The 11,772-nt window shown below is 35.6% G+C and overlaps 1 protein-coding gene and 1 pseudogene across 5 annotated transcripts; one reads left to right on the top strand and one right to left on the bottom strand.

The window, feature by feature from the left end:
* The first annotated feature begins 1,101 nt into the window (after positions 1 to 1,101).
* LOC121741776 (diacylglycerol kinase 5-like) lies at positions 1,102 to 3,490 on the top strand. 5 transcript variants are annotated; one of them, XM_042134676.1, is made up of 9 exons: positions 1,103 to 1,442; positions 1,724 to 1,882; positions 1,954 to 2,002; positions 2,085 to 2,167; positions 2,258 to 2,325; positions 2,440 to 2,511; positions 2,682 to 2,769; positions 2,865 to 2,981; positions 3,051 to 3,490. In XM_042134676.1, exons 3-9 carry the CDS (start codon positions 1,999 to 2,001, stop codon positions 3,363 to 3,365), a joined length of 747 nt encoding a protein of 248 aa, XP_041990610.1. In that variant the 5' UTR covers positions 1,103 to 1,442; positions 1,724 to 1,882; positions 1,954 to 1,998; the 3' UTR covers positions 3,366 to 3,490. The 5 variants fall into 5 exon arrangements, with proteins under 5 accessions (XP_041990608.1, XP_041990607.1, XP_041990610.1 ...); XM_042134677.1 differs by having other exon boundaries at positions 1,724 to 1,888; XM_042134674.1 differs by having other exon boundaries at positions 1,102 to 1,369; positions 1,724 to 2,002.
* Positions 3,491 to 3,940: 450 nt separating this feature from the next.
* Positions 3,941 to 6,411, bottom strand: LOC121742707 (annotated as a pseudogene).
* Between the last annotated feature and the right edge of the window lie 5,361 nt (positions 6,412 to 11,772).

The following is an 11,772-nucleotide window of genomic DNA, read 5'->3' as shown; positions in this document are numbered from 1 at the left end:
ACTCAATAGTTACCATTTTGATTTTTGAGGTATCATTCTTCTTGATGGAATGATGGTGTTATAATGGTAAAAATTATTGGGCTTAAATCATGTACTAACAAATTGCTACAATCATTAATGCGGGCTTCCAAATTTGGACCATTTAAAAAAATTGCTCTCAATTTAGTTTGGTTTCTAATTTCCTTCTTCGACTCAAAAAATTGTGATTAATACTAGTATGAAATATTTTCATCAATGCTCTTGCCAAAGAGTATGGGCGTGAGTCTAGAACACTTTTATTTATTTTTTTATCCTTACTCTTTTGTAAGAGCACAACACTCACGTCCATACTCTTCCGTAATAGCATACTCAAGGGTCTCACCATTCTATTATTCAATTAAAAATTTTCAATTACTAAAAACATTTCCACAATATTAAAATGCATTCAAAATATCCGTAATACTAATACAAATTACTAAAAAATTAAAAATTACATAATAAAAATCCTAAAAATTGAGATTGAGAGAGTTGTTTGGTGTAGTGTGATTTTTGTGTTGAAATGTGGGTATTTATAGATGAAAGTGTGAATTTTTGGGATAAAAATAATGGAAAAATAAATTAAAAGTGTGGAAAAAACAAATATATTTTATTGGGAAGTGGGAAAATATATTTTTTTATTAAATCTGAAGTGGATAAAAATAAAAATAATGATAAACCAACGTTGGACAACCAGAGCATGCCACGTCGGCTGCTCGTGCTCTTGCCGTCGGCACGGTGGTGCTCTTAGCTAAGAGCATGGTCGTGCCTGCCGTCGGCAAGAGCACAACGGTGAGCATGGCTACGCGCCGTGCCGACGGCACAATACCTACTCTTGCGACGAACATGGATGCGGATGCTCTAATGTCTTGAAAACTAAGAAAAAATATATTAAAAAATAAAGAGTTTTTACCATTTTTTTGGTTTGACCATAGCTGCACCGAGCCTGCCAATGGTGGTGGAATTTGAACCCGTGACCTAAAAGTCACCACAGCTCTGCGCTGCCAACTAGGCTATAACACGTTGGTTTTACCAATTTTTTTATTAATATTGAATATTGATGAAAAAAAATGAAGAAACAAAGGCACTGGCCATCAACAAGATAAGCAACTGTAATAACGAACCAATCACAGTTTCACCGGCGCTTCCCAAATCACAATCAGAGCAAACTCAGCCTGTTAAGTTTCCACACTCAATGCCAAGCTTTCTCTCTCATTGTTGGTCACGATTCACGCGTGTAATCCACAGTATTAGACTCTCTCCCTCCCTACAATTCCATGTTCCTCAGACTTGTCAAGATCCCAACTTCGCTGCAGATTCCTTCTCGGACCCACCACTAATTCATATCTTTATGGTTAGGGCCTTGATATTCTTGTTATTCAGTTTAGGACAGCTCAAAAAGGGTGAAACTTGGCTTCTTTTTTTGGGTATTTTATTCACTAACTTTGTGTGTGAGAATTATGTGTTTGATGAAATGTCTGATCTAGTTTGAATGTATTTTGAGGTTTGGAAAAGGATTTATTACTGAATTTCAAGAGATTTTTTTCACTGATACTTTTGAATGTTCTGCTCATCTTAATTCGATATGGTGTATTTCTTGATTTCTGTAACAAGTTGAAGAAACAAATCGCATTTCACTATTTGAATTTTACTACATGAAAGAATAAGTGAGTTGAAATCATATATTTTTGTCGAATTTGTATTGCAGTTGTTGATTTGGAACTAGGTATGGCATGCGAGCACCTTGATAACGACGAATTCATCTAGAAGTTTCACATCCCGAGCTCAATACTCGAGCAAGACTCAGAGTTCCAATGCTCGGCTCCAAAGCCCGAACACCCTGTTCTCGTGTTTATCAGCTCGAAAAGTAGTGGTCAGCTTTCCCATTTTCAACTGTGTCTGCATTGTACTTATGTGTCGCTTGTCACAATGTTACAGGAAGGTTCTGATACGTTTCGTGGAGGGTTCTGGAACTACTTCAGCATGGGTACGCCAATCTTCCTAAAGAATCTTGACGCCATGTATACAGTTTAGCTTATGTTGCTGAGTTGTTTTTTTCTTCTCTTCAGGAATGGATGCTCAGGTTTCTTATGCATTCCACACCGAGTGCAAGCTGAACCCGGAAAAATTCAAAAACCAGCAAGTGAATCAAGTAAAATGACAGAACAAATAACACTAAAAGTTTTTTTTCATCTTCCTTAAAAATCGTTGTGATTTCTGTCATTTGTATCATCCATTACAGAGTACATATGCTAAGCTAGTCAGCACACAAGGATGGTTTTTGCCTTCTCATTTGAACCATGCTGCAAGGTGAGTTTGTAAGCTGTCGAACGGATGTTTTTGCTTGACTTCTGCTTTACTTACCTTTCAAGGGTCGCTTATGCAAAACGACCTTTTTAACATTAAAATACATTCCCATTGCAGTATTTCTCAACTTTGTAAGGTTAAGATCATGAAAAAGGATACTGGTTGGCAAGACCTTGAAATTCCTAAAAGGTAACACATATCTGCTATACATACGCTCGTTTGACTTTCTGATGGTCGCTTTACTACAAACAAATAGGGCCTATTTCCACTATAGCTAAGCTCATTTTATCTAGGACTCTTGTGTATGAAAATTGCTCTGATTTCAACTTGCACTGATGCATATTTCGTCTAACATTCAGCATCAGATCAATCGTGTGCCTCAATTTACCCAGCTTTTCCGGAGGACTAAATCCGTGGGGAACTCCGAATAGTCATAAACGTCGTAATGTAAGTAGTATTCTCGAATTTCAACCAACCAACCATCCATCCATACCCAATTCCTTTACTATAACTAACCTCATGAATTTCTGCACCTGCAACAGAGAGACTTAACCCCGCCTTTCGTAGATGATGGCCTTCTTGAGATTGTTGGCTTCAGAAACGCTTGGCACGGGCTTGTTTTGCTCGCTCCAAATGGACACGGGACCCGCCTTGCACAGGTTAGTGAAACGTTGTGTGACTACATTTTTTCCAGAGCGTAATGTTTGTGTTTATTGTATCCATTGAAGGCACACCGTGTCAAATTCGAGTTCCATAAAGGTTCTGCTAAAGAAACATACATGAGAGTCGATGGAGAACCGTGGAAACAGCCTCTTCCAGAGAACGATGAGACGGTTGTGGTAGAAATCTCTCATCTTCGCCAAGTGAAGATGCTTGCCACCCATGATTGTAGAGCCAGGAGTGCTCTTGGCCCCCCGTCTCCGGTGGTTCTCGACGTCGATGAAAAGGATAGTGACAAGGAAGATGAGGAAGTGAGGAAGAAGTTTGGTGCAGCAGACACTTTCAAGATCCCAGAAGGGCTTGATATCTCCCATTTCAGTTGATAATGTAATTATTCTTTGGTGATTAATTTGATAGTTTGTTTCTTCCAAAGCATCGTATTAAGACATACTACTATTTATTGGGGCAATTACATTAAAGTTTTAGGAGATGTTGTTTTATGTGTTAAGAGGAAAGAGAAAATATATTTTTATATATTAAAAATAAAAGTGTAAAAATTGAGATTTTTTTATGTTTTGATATGTTTTGCTTATATGGTAGATGAGAATGATGATCATATATGGTAATCACATTATTTATTTAAAATAATATTTCCCTATTAGATGGTGATTTTGCTTTAGTTAAAATCTCCCAGTCAGTCCAGTATACTTTGCATTTTGGAGTTTGTCAAAATTTAATTATTTCAATTATATATATAATTAATGATTATACTGTATTAATTTTAATTATTGTCAATTGTGGAGCATGCTACAATATTAACGACTATTAATGGTAGTCTAAGCTCTTTGAACAAAAAATAATTATGTAAAATAATTTATTACTCGCTAAATATTTGTATCTTTCATTTTCTCAGTTACATAAAATTTTAAAACAACAATTCATATCACACACCAAGAAATATCAAAGAACATTATGAACAAAAATTACATTAATTTCAATAATAGAATGCCAACTTCTCTGAACATTTTTTTCTTAAGAACTCACTCTTTCTACTTTACAGCAACCTCTATCATACAATCTGCATCAACTTTGGATAAAACCAATCTTAATTATATAACAGTTTAACATCAAGACTAGCATTACACACCTACCATGATGCATTAGTCGAAAACGCGTCGTTCATCAGACCGGTGCTCCTCCAAGCATTTTTTTGACACCCTCGTTCGCGTTTTGGGTTGCTGCCCTTTCTTCTAATTTCTTCTTCTCTCTGACATTCACAAGCAGAGGAAACGCGTGAGAATCATGTGATACAAATGCCGAAATAAAGATAGAGCATTAGGGTATTTGGAAATGGAAACAGAAAAAGGATGGATCTCGTTCCAGCCATATCAGAGAGGATATTGTCACCTGTCGACGTACTCCCTCAACAACTCTTTGGCTTGAACCAGCTTTGAGAGAAGATTGCGGTATACATCAAGGTCACGATCAACACTTTTCTTGTTTACGTTTAGAGCAGCACAAAGCTGTTGAGTTATAAAGAGACATTCAGCCTTATACATATAGAAGAAAACACTCACTTCTTACCAATGTCTTCAATGATATATTAGGCCTTTCAAGTAGGAGAGAAAGCAAGAGAAATATAATCATGAAATGGTAAACGATCATCACTTTTACTAGTTCACAACTATTCAGCATCATTACTAACATCCATTTTCAGATAATCCAGACCACTTCTACGAGGCATCATAAAAAATTCACTGAATGTTAAGTTCAAACTTTTACCTTGTCTAAGATGGTTGGCTCAGTTGCATTTGACAACTCAAGCAAGCGGAAGAGACCGACAGCAAAGAACCGACTGTAGCTGAAATTTCCCTTGCTTCCTGCTCTTTCTGAGATGTCCTTTAAGATGTCCTCAACTTCTCCTTCTCGAGAAGCAAAATCAAATAAAGTAGTGGCTGATTGAGAACGAGCCCATTCTTCTACCTTCTGGGCATCAGCTCTGTAGCAAAAAGCTTTCTTTAGTATGCTTCATTACACACTAGGATCACAGAATGATAAATCGTATTTTCACACCGCATAGGTAAATTAACATTCTACTTTTAGATTGCACTTCAACTATTTTTTACAGATTTACATCAATAAATTTTATCAGGTAAATTATATGGATTGGAAAAAACACTTGCATCAAATATAGTTCAAGAGTGTTTCAAACGAGCCTGTATTGAGCAGGATCCTCATTTAGAGCCTCAACATAAGCTTTGAAAATGGCCTCTCTATCTTCATCACTCGGGTATCCCTCCATGAGTTGATCATACACGGTAACAAAACCAAGGGCAAACACCGGATCATACCGGTATGACTTCTTGTACCTCATCAAGTGCTGTTGTACAATTAGCTCTTGTAATACTGTATTATATATACTCGGAATCGGCCTCTTATATGCCTTCAAGAAATTCAACTTTGTCTCAGCAACTGTGGGGGGGTCTGAAAGCAACATCGATAGGATGACTCAGAAGGACTAATTGAGAAACAAAACACCAATCTACAGCAAAAAGATTAAGAGAGGATTACATAGATTCTGACATGTTTCCCTGCTGATTATAGATTATCCTCTCTAATACAATATAATGATCAATATATACAACAATCACCAAGCATTTTAACATTTCCGAGACAAGGTAAGATTAGGTGGCATCAAAATGGTAGAAATCGTGAGTTAAAGGTGAGATTGTTGGATATCAGTAGGAAAACAATCATAGCCTCACATGAATTGAAGTTTCCTATTGAAGCAGAAGCTATAGCAGCATTTCAGTTGTCAATTCAGCATTCAATCTGAGTAAATCAGGAAAAGTTTTCCCAACCTCCCTAATCTTGCCCTAAACAATACTACAATCTAGATTTGGTATATATTCATCAATGAATACCTTCAATTTCTAAATCATCATCAAAATAGCTGATGCTCTTAGTGACCTACTTTACCAAAGCAAAATTGAAAATACGTACAAATCACACAATAAACACTAATTTACAGAAATTAAACTACACAGAAAGCTGAAAATCCCTAGAGATGGAGAATGGAGCTTGCCTGCGGCGGAGGACATGCAGTGAATCGCCAAACCGTAGCGCAAACTCCGGCTCCGGAGCTTGCGGGAACCACCGGGCGAGCGGAGCTTAATAGAGCTAAAATTCGACGCCAAACATTTGTGAGAAGGTGGAATCGGGAACTTCCGGTCTGGAGACTGAGCTATTGAAGCAAACGACACCGATGTTACGGCCGCCATTGTTGATTTTCGACGAAACAATAGGGAAGGAGGAAAGCAGTTTTCCGTTTCCGATTTCTCTCTTTAGATTTGAGGTGTCAGGGATTGCCCAATGGTGTTTCGCCACGTGGATCCATCGCTGTGTGAGGGTGACCTTCTCATGTGTGGTGGTGTTTGCTTTGCTCTATATCAATATTAATAATGCCAAAATACTTTAAGTTGAAAACTTATTATACTTTTGATTATTTTTTTTATAAATCTAGAGCTAAGAGAGAGTTATGTTAAAGTAAATATTTTATTATTGATGTGGGCTCTTCCGGTATTATTGCGGATCTAGAAAATGAAATTCATGGGATCGGACACAAGTTAGTTAAAAGGTAAGAGATCTGCGACGAACGTTGCTGTTACGGAATGGTAGACGAAGAGGGAAAGCGAACCTCAGTCTAGAGGGTTGGGCGAAGCTGCCACACCGGGGGTGAGTGTAATGGGCAAATAGTGTTGCATTTATCACCGAGATTGAAGCTATTTTCTTATGTGCGCTTTCCTTATTCCTTGTTGGCTTGGTGGCTCTATAAGAGCATCCACAACGGACAATGGAGGGGGAGCCGCGATACACTCAGCGGACATCCATCTCCATTGTGGGAGGGCGGCAACGGGCGTAGGACGGGGGTTGGCGCATGCAGGGTGGGGCAACCGTCATCGGGACGTACAAGTGCGGGTAGGAGAACGAGAGTCACTTAGAAAAACATAATAGAAGATTCTTAATTTATCATTCTCCACTAAAGTTAGCCTATCTTCTATTTTACTGTGTGTTTTTCTATCTACGAAGTGAGTGAAGTGAGTCTCGTTCTCCACTTCAATTATCTTTCACATTTTTCATTTATACTATTATTTAATTTTGTAGAGTAATAAAATGTATCGTCCACCATTAAAACTATATTGATATATAGTGGACAGAGAGAATATGATTATCTCTCCTTCCACAAATGGATCAGTCCATTTCTGCTCTAAATTATTAAAATTTGATATTCATGTTTTGGTAAGCTAAATATATACATAGTGGAAGATTTCTAGATACAATCACATGGTTTTTTGTAAAAATTACTACTATTAGGTATCAAATTTGTTTTGTCCTACTTATACACCGAAGTGCTAACCTTTGAAGGAAATTGATTTGAACCATCATACAAGTACACATTTCTGGTCTTTAACCTCACACATGCTAAATTAATATATTCCCAAATCATTCTGATTCTTGATTACATTACCCTCAAATTACATACAATCAACACTACTAGACAAGACTCACACAAATTGCACACAACAAAGAAATAAAGTCTACTTCTTTACCAAAATCAAATCAAATTAATACCATATCAAACACTGATGAAATAAAATACGAGACTGAAACAAAACGCTACTTAGTGGGACCCCAGCAAATGAGGTGCATGATCTTCTCAGCCTTCTCAGCTTCCCTTGCTCTTCTCATTGCGTAATCCTCATGCTCGGAATTCGATTTCCTCGCAACGCCCGAGCCACCGAATACCCATTTGGCACGGCCCGTGTCAGCCGAGATCGACGGTGGAGAAGAGCTAATGACGCCGGACTCCGCCATGCCATTCCTCTGCAACATTTTTGAGTTACTTAGAGAATTTTAAAGTAGAGAAGTTTGAGTCCACCATGTATGATATTATTTGTAGTGTAATTGTGTGGTGGAATTGAATGCATTAAAAGAAAAACAAGGGGTTGTGGCCCCATGTTTCAAAGAGAGAATTTGTCACCACAAGATATATAGTGCCAAAAATCTTGGTGCTGGTTTTTTTTTTCTTGGATTAATTTGTGTTGTTAATGAATGGTGAACATGTGATATCATTTAAGTGGTGATGTGAATTTAAACGATGATTAACGAAATAGGACGATTTGTACACTAAAAAAACACGATTTACCGGATTAAATCCGTCATAAAGTCTGTTGAAGAATTTACCAACGTATGTTCCATCACAAAATTCTTTGATAATTATAAATTAAAAAAATTATTGAGATATAAGTTGAAAAATTAGAATAAAGTTGAGAACATAAATTTGATAAATTTCAATATAAATGATAAAACCGCGAGCTAATTTAGTTTCAATCCTACCCTCTCTCTTTTTGTGTAATCGTTAACAAAGTGAAAATAACTATTTTTCATACAATTATTATTATATTCAATCATCGGTGCCAATAGATTTTAGAATCCATTTATCCAAAACTACGGCTCTTTTTATTTGGTTATTTCGTCGTTTTATAATTCTGAAAGTGTGGGCTGTTCTCATTATTTAAAGGAAGCCCAAACTGAGAAGAGGCCTTATTTATAATTTAATTGTAAACGTAAGGCCCAACTTTTTAATCCAATCTACCAGAGCATTAATCCAATCCAAATCCAAAAATTCAAAATTTTTACTAAGTACTATATTTGAATTGAACTAAAATATCATTTGAATAAAATATTTCATTTACATATAAATTTGAATAATACATTGCATGCACTCCTTAGTTTGGATTTTTGGAATTTTTCAGTTACGAAAAAAGAAATCCGATTATTTTTTAAAAAATATATCTGAATCGAAGTTAATATTATAATTTGATACGATTCAGTCATTCATATTACAAATATTTTGCTCAGAAATACTCATATATCTTGGTCTTACCTCGTCGGCAAAAATTCAAGTAGCCTGTCTATTCTAAACTATTTATAACCACCAATCTAACATTGTAATCGCAACGGCACAGTATAAATATATATATATATATATATATATATATAGGGGTGCATAAAAATGATAACGGTATTTTCAAAGTGTTAATTAATATTTTTCTCTTATAAATACTCCCACAAACAAAGCATACTTAAGCACTCATCACTACTCAAATTAATTAACATTTATTTGAGAAAGATAACATTATTAATCTCAATGGCTAAGATTAATAATAACAGCAGCCTCTTCTTCAAATTGGCTCTTGTGCTCAGTCTTGTTCTCATGATATCTGTAGCTGAGAGTGTTAATCGTAAGCTATGCGGCACGGATACGGATACGCGTATCAGTATCCGAAGGATACGGATACGCGGATACGGCTCTTTCCCAAACAACCCGATACGCGGATACGTTTTAACTATTTTTTTAATAAATAATAATAGTGCATAATAAATTACAAAATAGATATTCTAATGTTATTATACAAATAAAAATAATAAAATTACAAAATATTAAAAGCTAAAGTCAATTTCTTTTATGGTCGATTACACCACATCGATTTTTTGGTTATACTTATCCATATTACCAATAATATTGATCAAAATATTTATTTATAGTTACAAAATTAGACAAAGTTAATGGAGTAATAAATTGGCCCAAAAAATGAGCCCCAAATATACTCCTTTTCCATCGTGACTACTTCTTGCCCAATTCATTCTCCCATTTCCAATTTTCTTCAATCCCTAGTTGAGGCAATAGCGGCGCCTCCCCTTTCTTCTTCTTCTTCTTCTTCTTCTTCTTCTTCTTCTTCTTCTTCTTCTTCTTCTTCTTCTTCTTCTTCTTCTTCTTCTTCATATCCGATTAACTGTCAATTTTGTTCCCAAATCGGATTGAAGTTCGTAAATTGAAAGTTGCGAAGTTCTTCGACAGAGATGGACGTTGATTTCGAAGAGGAGAACCTCAGATCTTTGCAGATAGAGGAGGATGAAGGCCCAATACGGCCCAGCTCGCGGATACGCCGAAGGATACGTATCGAATCTGAGGTTTCCCGGCCCAATACGGCCCAGCTCGCGGATACGCCCAGGTACGTATCGACGGTGTATCCGTCGCGTATCGGTATCGGATACGTATCCGATACGTGATACGGCAACAGGGTGGCGTATCGGTGTTATATAGATCGTAAGTATTCCTCTTTACTTTTAATATCCATATTTCTTCATTACTAATTATTATCTTACCTTTTCTAGGGGATCTTAATTTGATCTTGCAGTAGAGTGATTAAATATAAATCATACAAAAAAATCTTAAGAAAAGAGAAAAAAAAAACATAAATGTTTGATATATTCAAACTAATCCATTTCCTTACATAACCTAAAATTTGAAACATGTTAATGTAAGACACCTTTTGGTATTATCTTCTCTTTTTCTTTCTATTCTTTATTTGGTATTTTCTTCTACCTCTTTTGAGCCATTTTTCTTCTTTCTATTCCAAATAAATCTTGCTTTTGGTATAATATAGAAATCTTATTAAAAATGGACCACTCATCCCTTAAAAGGCCTTATAAGTAGGATCATCATCAAGTCGATGTGGAAGAAGATTTAAGAATTTTAACAATTCTGAAGTTTCTCTTTCTCTCTCTCTAGTTGGATTTGGAAAGAAAGATGCAACTCTATTTTGCAACTCAGTTCATGGAACAGTGAGCGATGAAACATGTTCAAGTGTGGCTCAAGATTTCAATCTCTCTCTTGATGATTTCCTCGCCATTAATCCCAATATCAACTGCGACTCGATCTTTGTTGGCCAATGGCTCTGTGTCGATGGTTCTTTATAAGGCCGTCTCCAACCATTTACCTCAAATTCAGACCTATTTTTCAATAAATGTCACGTCAATAAAAAGACTAGAGATGGTCTGACTACGGTCAGACCATCTCCACCAATAAAGAGATTTTCACCATTTCTAAATGTAATAGTATGATACTCCTATTTCGTGTTTGTTTTCGTGTTCTTACATAGTTTTGTGTGTGATAGAGGAGTTTAACTATGAAGTTGTCGCAATTGTTTACTTGCAATAAAAGTTCGTGAGTTTCATCTTGTATAAGTTTTTAGTCTTTTTACTAAACACTCAAAATTCGTTCGATTAATGCGTGAATTTTGTTGCAACGGAACATGAGGAAAACGTCGCCAAACATAATCATCATTAATCTATTAAAATTATCAATTTTGTCTATCTTAGCGAACATGATTCCTTTTATAAAAATGAAAACACAATTATCTCAAATTTATTTTATCTCTTACTTTACTCTATTCACTTAAAACAAAACAAAACAATATAAAAAGGCCAAAAAAGAAAGGGGCTATCTTGAAGAGGATAGAGGGAGTAATATGTAAAATTCCACATTGTTTATAACTAATTATCCAAGTTTCAGTTGTTATAACAATTGTTAAATCAGGAGGTAAAACATAAGTAATCACTAACTAATACACATAATTTCAACCTTGAAGATAACGACGGTTTAATATAAAGTATTAACCCCCATTTGCTTGTACTTTATATATATATTACTTGTCATTGATTAAATATTTTAAATTCGTCATTATTGAAACCATATAAAATCGATTTTTAATTATTAGGTAGGCCAGCTGAATGGTGCTCTTGATTTGACAACAATTTCTATAGATTCTGACATAGTTATTTATTTAATTATGACCTTATCAATATACTAAAACAATACTAATAAGTTTTAATAACTCAAGAAATATTATATGAAGTGGAACTCGGTTGTCGTGATTAATATAA

This window comes from Salvia splendens, chromosome 7 (assembly GCF_004379255.2).
Source record: "Salvia splendens isolate huo1 chromosome 7, SspV2, whole genome shotgun sequence".
NCBI classification, from domain to species: Eukaryota; Viridiplantae; Streptophyta; class Magnoliopsida; order Lamiales; family Lamiaceae; genus Salvia; species Salvia splendens.
The sequence above is the reverse complement of the archived record's forward strand: the minus strand, read 5'-3'. Positions and strand labels throughout refer to the sequence as shown.